This window comes from Euprymna scolopes, chromosome 43, assembly GCF_053919585.1.
Source record: "Euprymna scolopes isolate OS-2025 chromosome 43, ASM5391958v1, whole genome shotgun sequence".
Taxonomy (NCBI): Eukaryota; Metazoa; Mollusca; class Cephalopoda; order Sepiida; family Sepiolidae; genus Euprymna; species Euprymna scolopes.
This window is the reverse complement of record NC_136524.1, coordinates 16,376,468-16,400,716: the sequence shown is the minus strand read 5'-3', so window position 1 is coordinate 16,400,716 and position 24,249 is coordinate 16,376,468. Positions and strand designations below refer to the sequence as shown.

General features: G+C 28.7%; 1 protein-coding gene across 30 annotated transcripts in view; it reads right to left on the bottom strand.

The window, feature by feature from the left end:
• Window positions 1–24,249, bottom strand: part of LOC145268208 (C-Jun-amino-terminal kinase-interacting protein 4-like) — a 405,923-nt gene that overhangs the window by 113,562 nt on the left and 268,112 nt on the right. For all 30 annotated transcript variants that reach the window (XM_080123500.1, XM_080123505.1, XM_080123502.1 and 27 more), the window contains 4 exons: window positions 19,960–20,017; window positions 19,644–19,700; window positions 19,155–19,302; window positions 15,757–15,947 (listed from right to left, as the gene is read on the bottom strand). In XM_080123500.1, coding sequence (XP_079979626.1) covers window positions 15,757–15,947; window positions 19,155–19,302; window positions 19,644–19,700; window positions 19,960–20,017 — 454 coding nt within the window. The remainder of the gene's footprint in view (window positions 1–15,756; window positions 15,948–19,154; window positions 19,303–19,643; window positions 19,701–19,959; window positions 20,018–24,249) is intronic.

Here is a 24,249-nt window from a genome sequence, read left to right as displayed (position 1 = left end):
ATAACAAATAAATGTTATCAAAGGCAAGATAAATTACTTTTCTACCAAACTGGATATAATTTTCGTGTTTTTATTCAATTTAACATGTTTATTCAGCTCGAAAAACATGCAGTGTTTACCGGTGTATTGGAAAATTTAAAATGGCGGTCGACTCTCTCTTTAACACGGTAAGTTCGGAAAAAGGTGTAATAAATAATAAACTAGACAAAATACTGTTAGAAATTTGCTCAATATATGTTACCGTGACATAACTTGACATATATTCGGTGGTTTTTTAATAGTATTTTGTCTAGTTTATTATTTATAACACCTTTTCCCGAACTTACCGTGTTAAAGAGAGAGTCGGCCGCCATTTTGAATTTTCCAATACATCGGTAAACACTGTATGCTTTTTGAGCTGAATAAACATGTTAAATTGAATAAAAACACAAAAATTATATCCAGTTTGGTAGAAAAGTAACTTATCTTGCCTTTGATAACATTTATTTGTTATATATTTGTTTTTTGACAACTTTTTCGAATCTATGTGTACAGTAATACAAACCAGAAAATTGATTAATAAATTTATTTAGTGATTACTTTTTCTCTTAATGATTGATTTTAGAATTTTGAAGTAAAAATTAAAAAAAATTAAAAATTAGTTAACGAGAGATTGTTAGCACATGGCATCACTCGCGCCAAAAAAATATTTCGTTTTTAATTTATTAGTTAATTTTTGCAAAATTTGACAGGACGACAATAAATGTTGATAATTGATAAAATTATAATTTTAAATAACGCATGAGTGCATTTGGTATGAGAGAAAACAAAAACATAACAAAAAACTATCATAATTAAAAAACCAAAACAAAAAAGTAACGAAAAATCGAATCGCTCCCTGTTTTTTAATTTTTTGGTTTTGTTTTTAATTGTTTTTATGACTCCAAAAAACATCGTTAAAATAAGAACAAAAAAATTTGTAATTAACTTTGTATGAACATAATAAACGCTTTAAAATAAGTGAAACCACTAAGAACTTAGCCTGTTAGGTAGAAAACGGACACTTAGAAAATCGATTTTATTTAAAAAATAAAAATAATAAAAAAAATAAAAACATTAAACAAGTAAAAATATTTTTTTTAAATATTAGGGGGGGGGGCTATAGTCTATTTAAAAAAATAATATCTCCTTCAAGAATGATCATAAAATGTGTTTTCAATCGATATTTATTCAATAAGGGACCAGTTTTCCTACCTAGCGAAAGGGGACCAGTTTTCCGGGCACCGAATAGGCTATATATAACTTTAAGTCAGCATTGCAATATGAAAAATATTTTTTTTTTAATTTAAAAGATGGAAAAGGTGTGTATCAGTGAACAACAAAGATTTTGTAAAAAGAAAGCATTATTTTAAAATGTAAATTGAAAGAACAGTTTTACATATAAATTTAACATAAAATGATTCCTCATTTAAATGTCATTCTAACTTTTTAGGGCAGTTAACCATTTTTTTTTTTTTTTGGTGATGGGAAAGAAATTCTATACGTGAAAAGTGTTCTACATTTAGGTAGGTAATATAAGATCAAAGCAAAAACATAAAATAATAATGGTGCTATGAAGAAATTATTAAATCCTATGAAAAATATTCTCCAGTGTATGAGGGTGGCAGTATTAATAAAAGTGAACATTTCTCTGAATTCCTGTATGGACGACTTTTTTTCTTTTTTAAATTTTATTTGTTTCAGGTGGTGACGGGGCATCCTAATAGATGGCAAACATTAATCTATTACCTCAGACATTCCAACTGAGAGATTTTTTAAAGATTCTAACCGTCCCTTTAAGTGCAATTGTTTGTATTTCTCTTGCACTTGGTTCACCGGATATATTTGCCAGGTAGGTTTTGAAGCTGTTGTGCTGAACAAAATGTAAAAATTATTGAAAACAAAATGAATACATAATTGCTAAATCAAGAATTGTCCAAAACTGCTGCCCAACCAGATTTGCACATGCAGCTTTTATAAAGCTATAGTCATCAATAAAATAAAAGTAAGTTTAGTTTTCTTTATTGAAACTGAAAATACTTAGAGAAATTTTCCCCTACTCACCTTAATAAAAAAAAAAAAAAGAAAAAAAAAAGAATTTTGCTATTAAACTACTTATTTCTTAAATATTTTCATCATAATAATAGGCACCACCACACAAAAAAAATTAGATTTATGTCAGTTTAATGCAAGGCAAAGATACCACATCTATAGACATCTTTAGGCCTCAAACAATTACAACACTATCACCCTGGCCTGGGATTTGGAACATGAGTTGCAGATATTCCAAACATGGTTTATATAAAAATTCTTGATTGAATGCCATGTGTCTTCCAGCCCTAAACGCCAAACAATGCTACCTTAACAATGCTAGGAAACTGTAGATTTTATAAGCAATTAACAGCTCCTCTATCTTAATTAATTAGAAATATTTGATATGGGCAGATTTTAAACAAGATATTTGCTAGTTCACTGGCCTGAGAAATCAAAAAATACCTTGTGATAAACACTATTCCACCAACCCGGGACAGAATAATATACTCATCAGACACTCCACTACTGCCTATGTTCAGGAATCTTTTTTAATTCATCCTCTCAATTGTTTTCATAGAATATTTTGTCTTTGTGTATGTGATAGTATGTAAATAAAACACATACACTCGGGTTTATTTTTTCTGACACTAGGTATACATTAATATTTATATACTAACATACTACTCGGCGTTACCCAGTCATAAAAAATGACTAAATATATTTTAACTTATGCAAATTTCATATTTATTATATTGTACCCAATATATAGTAATGAGTTCAAAAGTTTAAAAAAAGAAACAACTTGGGTGCCATCAGCTAGAACCAAAACTGAAACATGCAGCTCTCCAGCCACATCTATATGCATACAAAAACTTAAAAAATAAAAAAATCTATGTATGTTTGCATATGCATAGAGAAGCACATAAGGTTGACTTACACCTGCCAAGTTCCATTTTATTTTTTTTCAATTTTGACCTCGTAGCCATTATTTTTACCAGCTAAGATCTGAATTCCTTATATATCGTTTCAAGTCTGTAGACCAAAAATTGACAGTAGTTTGGTAAAGACTGTTCCAGACAGACAAGGTCACTTATACTAATATATATATATATATATATATATATATATATATATATATATATATATATGTGTGCATGTGTGTGTGTGTGTGTGTGTGTTTATTTTGAAGCAGCTAGTTCTGAATGATGCACAGACACAAATTAATTCACTTATTTTTTTTTTAATTTTCTTATTTTGTTAAAGCTTTCTCATACATTCCAACCAAGAGATATTTTTAAGATTTTAGTCATCCCTTTAAGTTCAACTGTTTGAATCTCTCTTGCCCTTGGTTCACTGGGTATATTATCCAGATAGTTTTTGAAATTTTTTTTTTTTTTAGGAGTTCAGTTGTTTCTATAATTACTGGAATGATAGAGATATTCAAACGGTTCCAGTTTATTTTCATGTCATATTTAAGATCTTGGTATTTTATCTTTTTTCTCTCAGCTCTGTTTAACCCAGCATCATTGGGAACATTAACTTTTAATAAGGTTGCTTCTTTCTCCTTGTCCCATATTACTATGTCAGGTTTAATGGCTCCGTTTTCAAGCTTTAGAGATTGCATAATCATAGTCGATGGTGTATGACTTATATCAGAAAGAACAAAACAAATATGTTCCCAGGGCCTGCTGCTGCTGTATTAAATATTTAACTTTTTACATATCACCTAGCGGAGATATTTGCACACTATTGTGTCACGCTGTATAGTAGCCATCTTCCAGCAGAACCTTACAGTTGGATGTCAGACGGCTCTCATAAATTGTGTGTGGCAAAACCTGCATTTTTTGTCATTGCTGATAGCACTCATTTTTTTAAGAGCATTGGTCATCAAGCCTTGATTTTGAGCAGCCATTATAATCCTTTCCTGATCATAAGTGGAGAGATCCTTTTCTTTTTTTAGCCAGTCTATAGAGCCTTCCTTATCTATATAGTCCTGTGCGAATTCACCCAAAAATTACTTTGCATGCTCTTCCAGTTTTTTGCAATAAAAGTTTTTGGTGTATTTTTACCGACTCTTTTGGGATTTTTCTGAAGCAGACTTGTTTTTCTGTATAATTTGTAAGACAGTCTTGTCCAAAATATTTGGTCAGTTTCATGATGGAGAGTATTCTGCTGGCTCGTTTTGTGATTTAATATTTTAAGATTTCAATTTGGGGAGCTCATCAGATATTGCCCGGTGCTCACAATAGTCGCACGATGTTGATGGTCAATTTCTGAAAGACTCCTACCTTCTGCTCCTCTGGGCAGATAGTCTAGGTAGATACTGGTTTCTGTGTGTTATTCTGTATAGTGTCAACATTTTTTGCATTTTAGTGTCTAGTCTGTTTATGTCCCTTTGTGGCCAATCGACAATGCAAAAGCTGTATGTTATTATAGGCACGGCTAGCGTAGTGTAGACTGATTTATGTCTATTATATACACAAAGGGTCAAGTGCTTTAGGACGATTTTCAAAACTTTTGTTATTCCATGCTTGAATAATTTTATTCATTATTATTTGTAAGTGTAATGCTTACTTTAAAAATGAATTATCATCATGTTTTAAAATTTGTTTTACACACAGCCAGGTGTTGAATGGATTTTAGAAACTGACTTCCACTCTAACCAGATTGTAATTTATACCTCCTTCTCAAATCCATTCTCCAATGCCTTCCTTGGCCTTCCTCTGTGAACTCCACCTATTACCTCATTTGCGCTACATATAGAAAACTCAAGTCATCCATTCTTTCAACGTGGCTATATGAACAGTTTCCTGTTTTGCACATACACTGTCTAGAATTAATCTTCCTCTGAGTTTATCAAATTTAATCTTTAATACATTATGCATTTATTGTACCACTCTTATATCATTTCTCTTCATGCAATGCATGTCTCCAACCCTCATCGGCCATATTTCACAGGTTATAATATAGTTTCATTACATAAATTATAAAGTATCAAAGAAAATTTACATGATTTGAGATTAATTATGCAATACCAATTCTTTATTTTGTTTATTTTTTGTTTTTTCATAATTTTGCAAGTAGATTTTTCTTCCATATTCACATCTCAGCTGATATGTCATAACCTAGCAATTATTTCATTAATTTATGATCAATAAAACTTTTTTTTTTTTTTTAAGTCAAGCTTGAATATAAAAAGAAAATATCTTACCTGTGGTAATTAGTTCAGAATGATGGATGAAAAAGAAGTTGACTTCATCCAAATTATTTTCAGTTTTCTTGAGAAGAGTCCAAATGATTTCCAAAACTTAAAAATTTTGATCAATAATCCTTTCTTAATTTGTCTAAACATTAACTTAAAAATGTTGATAAGTAAATGAAAAGACTAATATAAAAAATGTTGAGGTTGTCCATGATTGCATCTTTCAGTAAAATTTTTCCCTATCTCATCAACCATTACAGCTCTGTAATCACAAGTAACAGAATTCTTGTACAGCCATGATTTAGGCCAACTCTTATTTATGTTTTCATAAAATATGCACATTTCTTTCACTTTCAATAATTTTCCACATTTTTTTTGTGGCTTGACAGTCTCTCTTAACACTCATACATACAGGAAGAAATAATTTTCACTCACATACTTACATCTACTACTATCGCCACCTTACACCTGAAAGTATTCTTCGTAGGATATTTTTTTTTCTATCATCATTTCATTTCATTTTTTTCTTGTCTTGCTATAGTATTTTTATATACTATACTTTTACAGTTTAAATATGGATTGCTTCCTTCAATCAGGATTTTATGATTTTAGGATTGGCTATTAAAGATTTTATTTTACATTCTAGATTGAGAGAATAACAGATTACTTCGTTAACAATGGCTTTCATTATTTTAACCATTTCATTTACTTTTGATGCATTTCTGAGGTTTTCTTAAAAACAAACGAAAAATTAATCCGTATCACAGTTGATACATTAAAGTAACTTCTGTTTTTCCATTTACAATACATTAACAAAAACCTAAATGCCAAAAAATAAAACCCATTTATTATTATGCTTCCAAATTTTTTAAACGACTATTTGTATTATTAGGATTCTTCAAACTACTGTTCTCATCTTGAGTATTACAGTCAATGCAAATGCAGACCTTCAAGTGTATTTTGTCAAACTCAGGAATCTTCAGCTTTGCAAGGTCCTGTGGCACAATGGATGGAGTAGTTGGTAAAATTCAGCTGTAAAAGTTACTCTTCTGAAAGTTGAAGGTTCAATCTGTGGGTGACACTCAAAATACAATTGTAAATTACTTAGGACTTCTTCTACCCAGTCATAGCTAATGGAATGAGAGAATGCTATCCCTGTGAATTAAATAAAAAGGTTCTGTTCGAAATTCCCAAGTTCAACAAGATACACCTAAAGAAGGCCGCAGGTTACATCAATCAAAATGTTGTGAAAATAACATTCAAGATTCTAACAGTAGTCCAAAGAATCTAATCTAGTTTGTAAACTTCATTATTTTTTAAAGGTACAACTTCCTAATTCCCAGAAGAGAATAGCATTCTTGAAACTTGTGTGGTCACAATCTTTTCCTGCATATTTTTACATTAAAGAATTTGTAATTTAACATTTCCAAACAAAATAAACATGGCTTCCTTACATGTGATTTTTGACAATAGGCAGACAAGTCACTTTAAGATGGCAGTATGTTGCTTTTGTTAAGACATGTTGATATCACTCTATTAACACAGCAGGAGTCTGGTGCTATTAGTACAAGATCTAATGAAAATCTCTGATTTTCTATTATTAAACTCTGCTCATAAATATATACTACTGAGAATGTTTGCAAATTTGTGGAATTTTTTAAATAAATATTGTATTTGAAAACTGTTACTTTAGTTATCTCACTAAAAATAATTATCCAACTTAATTTCAAATTATTTTTTTTAACTACTTGCTGTTCCAACTTTGTCTTTTTTGTCATTACAAAATTATCTAAAAGCATAGATCTATATGCTAAAAGATCTAATATTCTTATGTTTCTGATGAGCTGTATGCAATCACTTCTGATTGTAGCATATTCCACATTATATAATGATTGTAAAACCATTGACAATCCTGTCATAGTAAAATAAATATTAAGATTAAAAGCTGAATTTTGGTCTTTGGAATTCAACTAGTCACTGTGTGTATACCAGAGGTAAAATCTGTTGATGCATTATCTCCAATGATTTTCAATGACGTTTTGGGAAGAGTAGAATAAAGAAATATTTTTTAACTCAAAAATTGTTGATTATTTTTGACTGTGTGTTATTTAAACAACAATAATATTTACTGGTGTTTTCTACTTACATTATACTACAGCATTTTATATTGTTTTGCAATCCTTGATAGTAGTACTCTGAATTCTTTGAATATTTAATTCCTCAAAATTTCAAAATAACTTATATCTATATTTTTAAAAAACAAATATAGAAAACCAAAGTACAGTTTCTAATACAAATTAGATATACTAATAATACTTACCAATGCGAGAAAAGAAAGGACATGATTTTATGTGGTTTTTACTTAATACAATTTATAAACCACTAATTTATTTATATATCAATTCACTTTACCAAATTATCCTTTAAAACTGAGAAAAAAAAAACAGTCTAATTCTTAATGTTTTATTATTAAAGCAAAAAGTATTTAGCAATTATAACAATAGATATTATTTGTCCATAGACAGCTGCTTTGCCATTTCAAAACCCACCATTGCATCTAAACCTAGCAGTTTATTCGCACATACATACTCTACTAATTGTCATTCTCATATATTTTACACACATACCAGTTTTATCTTTAAACAACAGAAATCCATTAATGGACAGAGATAAAACAACCTATTACAAAATAATCCAACTTAAAAAGTCAAGTATTAAACCATTTTACCAGAATTCATAGCCCCCCCCCTACACACACGCGCATTAGAAACATAATTATAATCTTTACATTTTAGTAATATTTAAATTTGAGTTTTTCTTTCTTTTTTATTATGAGGATACCTGTCTTCTCAAGTATCTGTTGTACTTTGCTATGTTCATCATTTTATTAGAGAAAGGAGGGGTCTAGCTAGATCGAACTAACAAAACTTCTAGTAAACTGGGTGAATCTAACATTTTTAATATTTTAAATTCACCATAGACTGACATCCACTGTTTAATAAATAGTCCATGAGATAGAGGGTGGGTGGAGATTAGTTGCCACAAATATGCAAGTAGTAAACATTCTCCTGGAACCAAATTCTACATTCAATTATTTGGATCTAACAAAATATTTTTTTTTTATACTTTAATATAAAAATATAACAAATTTTTTTTTTTTATATACTTTAATATAAAAATATAATAAAAAAATATTTTTTCAATTTTTTCATTTTGTAAAAACAATTGTTGTAATGGTTTTAGATAAGAAATTATTTAAATCGTTTATATTTGGTGGGTAATAACTCCATTTTTTTAAGACATTGTTTTAGGCTTTTGTAGCTTATTTAGATGTTAATAGAAATAAAAAATTATTGGGAACCTTTCACTGGTGATTCCATACTAAATTGAATTCTTATGTTTTCATTACCTATTTTTTAATGAATTAAAAATCATAAGCAAACAGAACAAAGTCAAAAGTCTCCATAAGCAGGTTTAAAATTTCCAGAATGTTGCTAGGTGTGATTGACAACTGAAAAGGAGTGGCTGAAATGCCAAGAAAATGGAGATATTCATGGGATAAAAAAATAATCTCAGGAAGACATTTATTCATATAACTTGTTTCCAATTCTTAGTTACCTTATATAATGATATACCAGAATATTTTTGCAATTTTTTAATTTAATTCAGTAAGTTTTTCTACATAACCACAACTCAGTAGAGAATAAATTAAGATACTGCCAATATTTATAGTAATGGAGAAATAGGTAAACCAAATAGTATGTGACTAAATACATAAGTAATTTTTTTTATCCAGAAAGAAAATGCAGTGGAATATGAGGTGAAAATAACTTTTGGGTATCTGGGTTATTTCTTTTTATTATAATTTATAATTGTTAAAAATTAAGAAAGAGTTATTCAGACTTGTCTTTTTTTTCTTTTTCTTTTTTACTCTTTTTTTTTTCACCCCAAACAAGGCATAGTGACACTAAGTCGTAAGGGGCTACTATTTGGGACCAAATTTGCATAAATACTATGTAGGGAATTGGGTAGCAAGATATCTGTTCACATTACATTTGAACTTTTGCATGTCAGTACAGTCAGGAAAGCAGGGGCTTGAGAATTCCAAAGACTAGCAGTTTGAGTGAAGAAGCTATTTGAGTAGAAAGCTTTTCAGCATCTAGAGATTTCTACAGTGAGATTTTGCTGCTTGTTGGGCTTGGGGGTATTTACGTTGAGGGGTACTAGTGCTTTCAGTTCATTCACGTACTTGCCATTAAAGTACTTGTAAAACAGGCACAGGGATGCCACATTTCGGCAATGGGACAGAGGTTGGAGTCTGACAGACAGTGCGGGACCTATTAGGTTGGAAACTCTTTTTTAACCCTATCCAGAAGCGAGAGACTAGTGGCAGATGCACCAGCTCTGATATTCCATGTAAGGGGGAATAATGGCTTTGGAGAAATACAGGATGCTGTCAAGTGTAAGTAACCTTCTAGCATAGTGGAGGGAGCCCACCTTCCTCGCAGCAAACTTAGCAATTACCTAAATGTGTTTATTCAAAGTCATATTGTTTGTGAATGTTGAACCTAGAAGCTTGAGAGAAGAACTTTCAGGCAGTGTATCATAAGCTATGGCAATCAGTAGTTGAGGAGGTTTCTTGTAATTATTAAAAGAAATAAGCTTAGTCTTGGTAGCATTAAACGTTACCATTCAGTTTCGGCCCAATTCCACTAAGACTGGAGGTCTTCCTCTAGAGTTTTAACCATTTACTTAGATATATGCTCATTTGTTTTCCCCTTGAGTCTGTAATAGAGTGTAGTGTCATCAGCAAATATGCCAATCTTAGAGACAATATCAGGAATCATAATACTTATTGATCCATCAAAAATTCAAACAAGGAATTATATTAATAAATAAATCTTAACCCATGGATTTTTAAAAATAAACTTTTTATTAGAGGATAAACGTTAATAAAAATGCATCAATAGTTACAATGATTTGGAAAATATATAAATATATATAAGAAACTTTTTTGTAAAAAACAAAAATAAATGAAAACGCCTTTGTTTTCTGCAAAAATGTTTCTTATATATTATTTAAAACTTTTGATGGATAATAAGCATTGTAATTTATTCAATTTTATTATTTATTATCAATTTTTTGCATGTATCCATGTATATAATTTAAATTATTTTCAAACCATATTCGAAAACAAAAGTATTAAAATTGTTTACAGCTTTTTATATATATATAAACCAATTCAATTATTTATATATATAACAAATTCTTTGATTTCTAATAGATAAATAACGCTTTTAAAACAAAATTATTATCCAATGTCCAACATTTTGTATTTGTTAAGACTATGATTTTTTTTCTACAAAAATATAAACAAAGAAAAACCTTGCATGCCAACATCACTCACTACAAACACAAACTGTTTTATTTGCCTGCCCATTTGATCCATATTAAAACATAAGAAGTGGAATAAAAAAATCCATTTATTCTTAGATAGAAATACAGTGAATATTTTTTATGAATTATATATACATACACCTATGTATATATATCACAGACATTTTTATAATACAGTTTAAGATTTCAATCAAATATTGTCCTGAATAATACAGAACAAAGAACATTGGATCAATAGGGATCAACATGGATCAAATATGGCAGGTTTTTAAGCATTTTTCCTTCTAAATTAGAAATATTTAAAAACATGCAGTTTGGGCATGCCAAAATAAGGAAAATAAGTTTAAAATAAGGAAACATCTTTTAAATATATATTTTTTTTTTTTTTTGAATAAAACTTTGTCCATGAACAATAACGATTTATGTTTTCCCTGAGATTTCAAAGGGTTAAAATTCAGCACCATAGCGATTAATAAAGAACTTGTTAAAAAATATTTATAAAGCCTATCACTAAGGTTTTGATCAATCATTGATCCCTATTGATTTCATTTATTAAAAGTGTTTTCTTTTATAAACTCAGTCATTTATCTACAAGTAATGAGGACGTTTTCATTTTTTCTTTTCTTTTTTATGGCCTCAAAAGTTACTTTTAATTTTTTATCATGAAACAAGTTTCTTTTTAAACTTTATGGCAATGCATTTTTTAAACTTATATAATAGTTCTAGATACTTTTTGATTTAATTTGCATGAGTAATTTTGAGGCCAAAGAAAGAAAAGAAAAAAATTGAAATTAGAAAATTTTTTTTTTAAAGTCTTCATATGCAGATTATATGACTTGAGTCGGTGGGGCGGCTTTCTTCCTAGCAGAGGCAGGAGGGTTTGTTGATACGAGTTGGCTGAAACTAAAAATAACCAAACAATTAGTATCTCGGTCTAAACAGGCAACTATGTACCGATAAAATTGAATTCAGAGGAATGACAAATAATATCTCAGATATTGAATAATCTGAGCAATTTTCATTTCAAAGTCTATATAATATGAATTATACACAATATATATAATTATTATATAGAACTTAATTAAAAAAAAAATGGGCTTCTATGTCTTTTGAAAAAGTTAAAATACAGGAATTTATCTCACAAAAAATATTTGGGAGAAGACAAAAATGAATTATATATAGAACACTAAATTCCATTGACCACTTTTTATTCATTTTTCAAAAAATCCATATAATATTGTCGTTTTATCTACACACAAAGAACAAAATATAAAAAAATTTTTTCCATACGTGTAATATTTCAGAAGTCAAATCAATTGTATCCAGAAACAGAAAAATAAAAATCATTGATATAGGATTCCTAAAATATAGTTAAAAAAGGAACATGTGGTTCCTAAAAATTATTAGATGCTATATTTTATACAGACTCATAGATTTTTTTTTTTAAATTAATAAAGAAGTAGTCGTTGCAATTTAGCATTCTATTGTTAAAAAAATTAACATCCATCAAGCTTTAACTTTGAAAGTTTGAATATTAATAATATATTTCCACTAGGGTTTTCTTCATGGGAACTATAAAAGCTATAGGTAAAATATGTATATATTTAGCCAAAAATGTTTGCATGAATAAAAATTTATATTAAATAGATGTGTTTATTGTTTGTAATCTAACTGAATATAAAATATATTTAACTCTATTTTCAAAACTTTTGAAACTAGACGAAAATCATTAGATTAACCAATCATTACTAAAGATTTCAGATTAAATTAAAGATAAAATCAGGTGAACAAATCACCAGGAAAATATTACAAAAATGTAAAAATATTAGATTTTCAACTCCAACTTTTTGTTTTTATAATTAAATATGCTTAAGAAAATGTGATGCTGATTTTTTTTCCAGGCAACACAGAATACTTTTTAAAATATATATTTGATGTTGAACATAAAATACTTTTAAAATAGGAATTATAAAAATACATGAATTTGTACTGGAAAGACCATGATTTTATCTAATATATTCAAATTGATAAAATTAAATTTAAGATTAATTTTGGTAATTGAAAATAAAAATTTTAAATAAATATATCATAATAATTCAAGTATTAGTTAATATTAAAATTAGCAGCATAATAATTCATTAAAAATGATACTTATTTTTCAATTCATTCAAAAATGATACTTATTTTTGTAATATATCTCCAATAAAAAAATTATTAGTATCAAAATAAATGAGAAATATTAAAATAAATTCTAAGTGAAATTGTAATGTTCCTCAAATTTTTATTTGCTTAACTAGGGGGCTATGGCCCTCTAAGGGGAACACAAGCTTTCGATTGGAGAGCCATAAGAAGACGCCAGAAAAATGCAATTGAAAATACAGAAACTTGCAATGTTAAAACTCCAGCCATGAAAAACGAAATGAACCAATCCTTGTAAGGCCATGATGTGACAACTAGTGACATTCAAGACAAACGTGTCTGTCTGCTTGAATTAAAGTTTGACAGGTACAAATCAAGATTGACCTAACAGTTTCATTTCCTTGCATCACTGAACATATCGAAATTCTTTCCGATGAGTTCAAATCTTATTATATAACCACCACTAGATGTTACATGGCACAGAGACTCCTTCAGCACTGAAATTGAACCTACTGAAGATGAAGTAGAAGAGCTGGCAGAGTTTAAAGTTTTAAAAACAATGAAGTTGGCCTTCAGTAACAAAAAAGACCCGTCCAGTTCAGAATGTGTATCCCTACGCATCCATAATGCTCATACAATTTGCTGCAACATACCTTTGCAAATGTGGATTTTCTGATCTGGTGACCATTAAAATAATGGAGTCTAGAAGAAACCATCTTAATGTTAAGAATGATATTCATCTTGCTGTGTCCAAGACAGAACTGGACATAAGAGGCCTTGTCATACAATCTCAACAGCAAGTATCATTTACAGCAAAAGTTTCACTTTGATTTATAGGTTTAGAGTAACTAAATAAACAAAACAAAATCTAGGTTTTTTTTGTTTTTTTTTTTACTTAGTAAGAAAGCCAGGGTCATCAAAGGTTGAAAAAAACTGACTTATATCTTCTAATTTTGTTAAAGTGTCTCATTCAATTTTTTTGGCATAAATAGAAATCGTACCTAAAACCATAAATTACTTTTAAAAAATACACAAATATTATCCAACCATTTTTAAAAATTTATATTTATAATTTATCTCTGATACAAAATCACAAGAGGGTCAATTATATATAAATAAGTAAATTATACAATTCTCTATGCAAATCAAAAATTATGAATCATAAAAATTAAAAACAATAGTCTCTTTTTGTTAATAGTGAATGACAAATACAGTAAAAACTATGTTTTCAAAATATAATTTGGAACAATTAAATATAATCTTTGATTACGATTTAAAAAGTTATTTTAAGTGTAAAATATCTATGCATATTTAAATAATAAAGTAATAAAAAGTTAGTCATAAAACTAAAATAGCAACTACATAAATAAATCTTATTGATTAAGTCAATTAATAGTGCAAAACATTTTTCTATATTTTAAAGGATAGGATTTGAAAAAGAGTTAAAATATTCTATTTTTGTAGCATTTTAATTCTAAAATGAAATCAAAGGTGTAGGAAATAAACCTCTACATAAAATAAAACGAATAAAATAATTTCATAAAATTTGCTTTTTTTGTTTTGTTATGTTGAGTATATTATTTTCAACACAGTTTAATAATACATTTCAGCATTATAAACGTTAAACAATTTCACAACTTTTTTGCAGATTTATAAGTTGAATAAAACTGATAACTATAAGAATACATCTAAATATCCAAAATATTGGTAATACACGTTATAATCATAGTTATTTCATATGTGTAAATATATTTATATTTAGAAATGAAAATATACCAAGTAAAAGAATAGTTTTCTTTTTATTATTTTAGTATAAAAAACTTTCAAAATAAAATGTTAGAAAAAACAATTCTTGTATCCTTTTTCTTGAAATGACTATAAACGTTTTTCTTACAGCCAATCAAATGAGAAAATAGACAGAATTTTAATAAAACTAAAATAATTTCATTCAATTCATTTTTTTGTTATATATAGATATTAAAACATATGTATAACATTAAATAGTTTAGCTTTCTTTTATAACAGGTATTTCTATTGTCAATGCTGGTTCAGTAAATAACAGTAAAAAGTGTACTTCATAATCAATTTACAATATATAAAAATAAAACTTTCAATGAATTTAGAAGTTTTCAAAACCTGAAAAAAAAAAAAGTTCAATACGCTAAAAACATTTATATCTCAATAAATAAGAAATAAAACAAACTAATTTGTTTTTATTCCTACTGCTTTTGTAAACTGAAGATCTCATCATTAAAATAAAAAAAAATTAACAATGTTAATTTACAATCCAATTCTAATGTTTTTTGTTTTAATAAAACTTGACAGTTTGTCTTGTCTACTTAAAATTTTCAACATCTATTTGTTTCAATTCTGAAACTATTAAAAAGTTTTTGTTTGTATGTGTTCAATCATTAAAATGTTTCATAATCATTGCATCCCATTAAGTATTAGAAAATGTTTAATCGTTATTGCAGTTTCATCGAATAGTATTTATTTAGATCCATAGTTAAAAACTATTTAATCCAATAAGTATGAATATTCAATCTTTTTTTTAATTTATCAAAACAGCATAAAGAACCTTATTATTTAAGAGTATAAATAGATATAATCAAAGAAAAATCTAAAATTTGCTTTTACCCAACTAGTTTTTGTACTGTTTTATCAAAATTACATAATTGAAAGACTATTTCATTTGTAAAACTTGACACTTAACATAAAAGGTTGAAAATGTCTCAGATTTCATTAAAGTTCCAAGTTCTTACATTTCATATTTAAAATTTTAAAAATATTTTTAGAATAAAGTAAATCTTAATATTTTCTTGGAAAATTTTAAGTTGTATATAGAATCCCAAATAAAATGTACAATTTAAAAACTTTATAATCACAGAAAACTATTTCTAACTAAAATTATGCTTGTCTCATATAAATAAGAATTTAAAAATGAAAGATAAAAGACAGATACTTACAAATTCCAGATTGAAGATTTCTTTTTTGTAGGAGCTAAATCTGGATGTTCTCTTGAGGCTCTTATCATTTCTGTCCATCTAACAGCTTCTTGCAATTCCATGAGGCGTTCTTTATATTGGTTACGTTCCATTAAGACACGCGCCATTTCTACTCGTGTAAACCGTTTCCGCTGTGCCATAGGAATGTCATCCTGAAATGTAAGAAATATAATTTTATTAAAATTATTTTCTAAATACAATTATAATTTTATCTGTAAAGATTTAGTTAATGAGAATGTCTATTAATGTCACTAACTTGTAACTCAAGATAGAGTTTACTACAGCAAAATGTAATGTAATGCAATGTTACATGCAATTGAATCCTGGGTTTCCACTAATTTGGAGATGCAGAGAAATGGCAAAGTGATGTTAAATGAACAAAAGATTAAACATTTTTATTCATAAACAAATTTGCTTACAAATGTGAACAAAGTATTCACTAAAAAATGAAGAAAAAATATTTAAATTAATTTAGGTTACTGGCTTTAAGAAAAGCCTGATATTGTTGATACTAAATCAGAATAATATTGATACTAAACCAGAATATGCATGCATTTTTTGAGGACTGCTTATGAAAATCTCTTATAAAAACTTAACCCATTAGAAATCAAAGCAAGTATTACAACAATGCATCTTCACGCAATACAAATATCTATGATCATAATTCAAACAATATGCTTGTTTCAATTTACTTGCCTCCCCACAATGGCAGAGTTAGACACAAGGTCGATTTTTAATGTGGGAAAAATCCAGCTACACAAAAACGGAACTCTGAATAGGAACAAAAATAAAAATTGTTTCAGTCATGAAGGATTTCTCCTCCACTGACCGAAGACAGAAAAGGTAAAGTGTAGCATGAGAACAGATACTACACTGTGATCTTGGTCTGAAGGCCAAGGAATCAGATGCATGTTATTTCCACTAAACACTCCTATTACACAAAACCTTACTATATTAATAATCTGGTAAGAGCAACTTTGATAGTCACATGCTGAAATATTTGCATGCTCTGTAATGAAGTTACCTAGTATGTAGTATCTACGCCTACGCTGTGAGTGTTATTGAACTCTTTGAGATCAAGCTATTAAATGTTGGCTACAAAATTGTCAAATTTTTAAGGCAGCAGTGTATATCTCTTCCAGTAGGGTCACTGTTATAGTGGTCTTTATGGAGTTGATGCTGTACAATGCAAGTGTGACATTTCAACATTCATTACCTATTTGAGATGGGTGAAAGACAATATCACTAAAATCAGCATCACATATGTTGATGTAACTGCGGAGAAGTTACAATTTTATGGAAACCTCTAAACTGCAATATAGAGGGTTTCTTCAAAAGATGTTCTCGTTGCTAAAAACAGGAATGTGCAAGATGGCCCAGTACATAATACGACTCATGAAATGCTCGGTATAGTTGCTCTGTTACACCCTGAAAATGACCAGTATTCGGTCTTCACAGTAAAATACATCAACACTCAACAACCACGGCAGCATTTTGTCATCTGGTGTTCCATAACAGTCTGATAGTGAACCAAATTGACTACATCCTTGTTTGATTATGCTTGAGAAACTTGACTTTCAAACCTATCAAGTATCCTACAGTGATACTAAACATGGATCAGACTATATCTGGTTCCAAACAACTTTTAATTCAATTGTAGGTAAAGTTTCTGCCAACTCTTTCATAAAGGACATTAAACTATGCCGGCAACGATTTCCATCTTGAGACTTGGAAATTCTACAAGTGACTTAGTTGCCCTTTCTTTCTGAATGCAAATGGAGTATGCTCAAAATAATGAGTCGACAAAGCAGTTCAATCATAATTTAATATTAGGAGTTACTCTCCTGCCAGTCTTGGATGCCCCAAATTTCAAAAACCTTCAATGTCAAATGAGCAATTTTGGTTGACCAAAATGCTTATTGGCAAGCATTCACAGAGGTGATCGAGAAAGCAGCCACTGTCAGAAACTCCAGAGGGCTCTACCAGTTGGTTAAACAGGAGAGTCATGGCAATAATGGTGTCAGTTCGGGAGAGTTAGATCATTATCAACTTTGATGAAGCACTAAATGGGTAGTATAACTTAAGGTACTGCTCAACAACACACTTCTGTCAAGCCAGCCAAATGTTGTGCCAATAAATGGTGAAATATAGCAGTCAAAGAAATCTGCAATATAATCTGTCAGCTTAAAAAAAAAAAAAAAAAAAAAAAAAAAGCATAAGGGATGATAATGTCCTTGTTGCTATACAGAGCTGAACCAGAATTATTTTCTTTGTGGTTATTTGGGTGACTAAGTTTTAGTCAATTAGGGAGATGCAATCTTGCTACTATTTTTCCAGAAAGGTGTTAAATAGTATTGTTCAAATTATAAGGCTATCAGCAACATAGCAACAAAGGTATTTGCAATTTTGTTGCCGGGTGATTCCAAGCAGTCCCTGATGTTCACACATCCTCCTTAGGACATCTTTTATCCAGGCAAGGTCGGACTGACTAAATCTTCAGCCTTTATAATTCAAGAATTCCAGTTTATAAATGAAATAATTCAATACAGTAACACTGAATGAGTTTTAAAAGTGTATTCTGTAAAGAAATTATCCTTTTTTCTTTTTTTTTTTTTTAGATGTAAAATAATAATTCATGCTAGAGATATGTTTGAAACCAAATTCAGAAAATTGTTTGACATCATATGTTTATTACAACACATGACAAGTTTGCTTTTTGAGTGCTTTCTTCTCCATTGTCTCCAAGTATATTTATTTAACAAATTTACTTAAGTCAAAACTAGGAAATATGGTTTCTTTCAGTCAGATATTGAAGAAAGTGCAGCACTTTGTAGACCTAAAATGAAACGAGGAGAATCTTGCCTTGAATCCAATCTAGTGAGAAATGATCATTAGAATGTAAAGGAACCTTTTAATCTTTACTTTGTGTGAAGATTCTTATGGAAAACTCCCTTTCTGTAGGAATTTTCACTTCAGACAAGAAAGAAAATACTTATATAAAAACTGATGATAGATGGCAGTAAAAACAATTGCACGCAAGTCTCTTCTTTTTTTTTTTTTGCTTTGTTTAAAGAAACAGCTTTTCTCTTTTACTTGTGTAATATGCCATAGATGTTTTTATTTTCTTCATACTTTTTGTATCTCAATATCATTTAACATTTATGCTGCTACTTGTGGTGATAGTCATGTTTTCCTATAATAAATTGCTTGCAAAGATTTTTGTCTTTATTAGTTTTTAGTTTGTTAAATTGTGTCAAAATTTAATTTTGCCATGTGTTCAACACATGGCAAAATTAAAATGAAATAATAAAATTAGGTAAAAAATTGAAAAAAAAAAAAAAAAAAAAAAATGATCTTACTTCCTCATCAGCTTGAGCAAGCTGTGATTTCTTTTCCAATTCTTCTTTCACTTTCTTTAGATTATCTTCTAGTTCTGAAATGCGCTGTACGTGACGAGATTTCACTGTTTGGAGAGAAGTAACTTCTTCGCGGCTGATTTCTAATAAACTAGAAAATGAAACAAATCAAGAAGAATGTTAGTATTACTGCAAATAAATAAAGCTAATTATCAAAAAATCCTAAATTTTAATCATGCAATAAAATTTAAAAGTCATATGCTCAAATTACTACCACAGATTTCAACTATAGTAACTTGTGATAAGAAATTTGGTAGTGAAATTTATTTTATTAATATTAACTAGATTTACTAGGTTCTGTAAATTAATCCAATGTGATTAAATGAAAGAAAAAGAAAATGCAATTTACAATTACGTTAAATGTACAAAAAATTTATTCCAGAATAAGCGTTTCAATAAAATTAAAATATACATAAGCAATATATCACCCACCTGGTAAGTTCATCGACCTTTGCAATAAGGTCATCTTTTACAACATTCAGTGCATTTCTAAAAAATAAAAATAAAACTTTATTCAAGTAAATTCACCAAATATATTCACAATCATTAATATTCACATTCTACCCTGAATTTTAGTAGCCAAGTAGTTTTTATTTTAACTATTTACTTTATAGGCGAATATTAATTTAAATGTCAATATTTTATTATAACCAAAACAAAAAACCAACTAACTTCAGATAACAGCACATGCTGTTTTTAAATTGACAAATTTAGTTTTAGAATTAAATATTAAACACAAACAACTTACTTAGTTGCCAATAATTCAGTATTTTCCAAGAATAAGTTTTCAAGTTCCTTACCCATACCTACAAAATAAAATATTACCAATATTCATATCAACTGGAATACAAAAATACATAATAATTAAGGAATACAAAAGCTTTACAATTTTCATAATAAACCCAAGGCAATCCTATGTTATCAAATATAAAGCTAATGGAAAAGAGAAAATAAATGTGTTAGAAATGTCCTTTATTTTCTAAAATTCTATTTCAATTCAAATCAGCAAATTAAAATATGTTTTCTATCATGTTATGCCTATTTTGTCACAAAAACAAGCCTTAATAAACATTGTAAGATTAAGGTTGATTTGTTTTTTTAAAGGCTTCCTTAAAAGTGCTATAACTTATTTGGTGAAATTATGATAAAACTATAATCAAAATGTCTCTAGCATACATACTTAAGTTACACAGAAATGGCTACTTAACATTAAGACAACAATAATAATTTATATATCTACTAATAATTACTATTTATATACACTTGAAAACCTTGGTACTCTTGCATAATTTGACCTGGATTCTCAGGAATTCCCGTCAAGCATGGATCAGGTGAGACTGGCAATCATCGGTTTCAGCCGAGCGTTGTTCAAATGTTGAAACGCTAAAGCGACTTTTTATTTTTATCACCGACAATGAGGTTTTTTGTTGACCGAACCAAATCGCAATGCCAAACCCTTCTTCTAATAATAAACAAATATATTCTGCCAGGGACTACAGTCATATATCCAACTGTTGGAAGGCCTATAACGAAGTAGGAGGAGAAGGATTCCACCAACCACCTGACAATGAATCATAAGTATGCATTTTGTAGACCCCGTGACGAAGGCAACAACGAACCACGTCGAGAGAGTGTGGAAAGGAAGCAAAACAAGAAGCAAGAATGCGGGACCAGTCGGGAGCTTCTGGGTACATATTTACTCGAATTTATGTGGAGACAAAAAATTTGGAAACGATCCTTTTGTCTTCATCATAAATCACATTTCCGAAAGCTACCCTTGGGGAGCTTCCGTTCATTTCCGCTACACTCATCTCTTTCCCTTTTTGCCATCGATGGGTGTTCAACAGTCGACTGAAGTAAAAGATTCCTAAGGAAATATCCTCATCTCAAGAAAGTTCTTCCACCGGGGAATGACCAGCTGTAAAAAAATGAAATAAATAAAATAAAAATATTAAGTTTTCTTAAGAGAAAAAAAAAAAAATTTTCCCTGTACTTTCATCTAACAATTTACACTTTTCGTAAACATGTTTTTACGTATTTTCTTTAAAATATATATATATAATTTCTGTAGACCCCCCCCCCCTAAAAAAACGCAAAAAACCTGTACTTACACCTAACGATTTATGGTTAAAAAAAGTAAAAAATTGAAAGAAAAAAAAAAAGAAAAAAAAAGAAAAAGAAAAAAAAAGAAAAAGAAAAAAAAAACTTTTTGTTGATAAATATTTTGCACAAAAAAATAAATAAAATAAAAATATTTTCAGTCCTTTAAAAGTAGGTTTTTGTTATTTTTTATTATTTGTATTCGTATTTTTCCCCCCGGTTGGTTTGTTTTTAAATTAGCCTGTGTCTGTTACAATGCTCAACTTAAATTGATTATTGTCAGTCTCACCTGATCCATGCGTCACAGGAATTCCCAAGAATCCGGGTCAAATTATACAAGAGTACCAAAAATGATTTGATTATGGAATTAACAAAATGATTTGATTATGGAATTAACAAAAAATATACCATAACAAATTGAAATGTCCAAATAGAGAAATTTCAATCAAGTTAATCAATGTTAGATTATCAAGTTTATTATTATGCAATAACAATGGCATAACATACAATAACAATTTATTTTAAGCTATTTAAATGATATATGGTTTTGTTAAATGCAAAATATGCATGAACTGTGAAAAATACATACTTCCAATTTTATATTTTATAAAAGGACATTTTTCTATTAAAAAAAATTCAAATACATTTAATTTTTGTTCCAAGATCAGTGTAAAAAAAAAAAAAAGAAGAAATGAATACATGCTTTCCCATTCATCTCTTTTAATTAATATAAAAAAAACATAACCTACTCCAATAATAAGACAAAACAAAAACAAGCATTCTTAACACAACAAAGATGTCAAATTTCTACAGCAGCTAATGTATATTTTCATCACTATTGTTATGAAAATGTACATTAGCTGCTGTAGAAATTATCTTAGAATTCATGAACATCCAGTGTAACATTAGCAATCAGTTCTAAGTCTTCTTTACTACAGCAATTACTAAAAATAACAAAATTAGCACTCTACTATTCATTGCTGACAGAATGAGAACAAGGTTTTCAAGTTCCAGATGAAGAAAGATTGGCTAAAAAGTTGTGAACAACCAAGATGACACGAGTAGTCAGAATAATGAGATGATTATTTTTTTCAGTAAATAATGTCAGCTTTTCTGAGTAGAATTCAGATTACATACTAATGTTCACAACCTTGTTAATTATATAATTAACTGCCCCAATTTGCGCAAAAGTGAAACTATTTTACGCTAAAACAATTCATAATAGCGATTTGATAAATTTTTAACAAAATAACATCAGAATTTTTTTTTGGGGGGACGGGGGTAACTTAAAAAGTAGGTCATCAATTGTTTCATAGGCAAGTACATCATTACCATGCAGCATTCTTTTCCGATGAAACTGAAACAGTGCTTTTAATACGCATGAAAAACAACAGACTTCTGTACTTGATGTACCCTTACTTTAATGTTACTAAATATGTTAATTCTAAAATGATATTGAAGATTTCTGTACACTGTTTAAGAACCTTCGCTAACTTGCTGCTTCTTGTTTATGCAAAGCCCACCAGACAACCTCTTTTGTATATGTAGCTGGACATATACTGTTTCTGCAATTTGTAAATTTTCATAACTCAGTATTCAAGAATTTCTCATTGTCACTCTTCTGATTGCTTCTGTACGAGTGAAATATGGCCATTGAAAATAACAGGAAACATTAGGAAATATTTACTTATTACTGAAAAACATTACTGCACACCAAAATTTATGGAAAATAATCACGTAGAATTTTAATTAAAAAAAAATTAACAATTTCATGCTGGTATGACACCAATAAGATTAACTAACAAAACTTCTGATAATGGCAGTTGTATCTGCACTGCAAATATTAGTGAAATTTCTAAAATGAAAAATTTTTCTTTTTTTTGTTAAAAATTTTCCAGTATTTTCTTAAGTTTTTCTATTATCTTATTTTTAACTGACATATTTCATGTATGCTTATGTATATAAGTAACATTATTTTGAATATTTAGAAACTATTTTTTTTACATGTGTTATATCTATCCATCTATAATTATATGTAATTCTTCTGATGTATCCATATTACAAAAGTTCTAAAATGTTGTAATAAAAAGTCTTCCACTAATTCTATAAAGAGAAACTATTGAAAGCGTTACTGTAATATTGTAAAAACAAAACAAAAAAATTGCATATTTTAAATTATTTAATTTTTAATTAAAAAATATTTGGAAAAATATTGGATAAAAATACTTGGGAGATGTTTTTGGGTAAAGCCAGTACAAAGTGAACCATTGAATATAGTTCAAAGCAAAGAAAAAATCATGCAGGAAGTTTGAAAGTTAATATGAAAAGCATGTGCCAACAAAAACAAGTTTGAAAATATTAAAAAAAAAAACATTGGTAAGAAAAAAAAGGTACAATAATAATACATCACAAAAAAGCCCAACAAAAAAAGAACCACAAAAATTCACAATAACAACAAGGTTTGACAAGGAAGACCTGAGATTTTTTATGATTAGCATAATATTTTATGATAATAAAGCAGTTACAAATGTTTTGCTTTTTTGTTTTTTCATATTTTAACTTTAAGTTAAAATAATTAAAACAACCTTTGGCAGAACTAGAATTTATCGATTATTGTAGTTGTAAAAATGGCTCAAGGATGCTTGGCATTATAATGTAATCTCAAAAGTAGATTACTTTTCTTTTATATCAAATATCACCAAGTGAAAATATATTCTGTTTAAATTTTGTTTCTCACTTTGAGAGAAAGAAAGGGATAACAAAAGGGCTAGAAAAAAGTATATTGCAGTGTGCCTAATTCTACCCCTTCTACTTTTTACATTTTTTTATACTTGAAAACATGGCACTTGCAGAAGGAAAGGAGGCTAGAAAGTACATGGCCTGCCTTCCTTCCCATGGATACATGGGTCAGCGCAACCCCTTTTTGCTATTGAAAAAA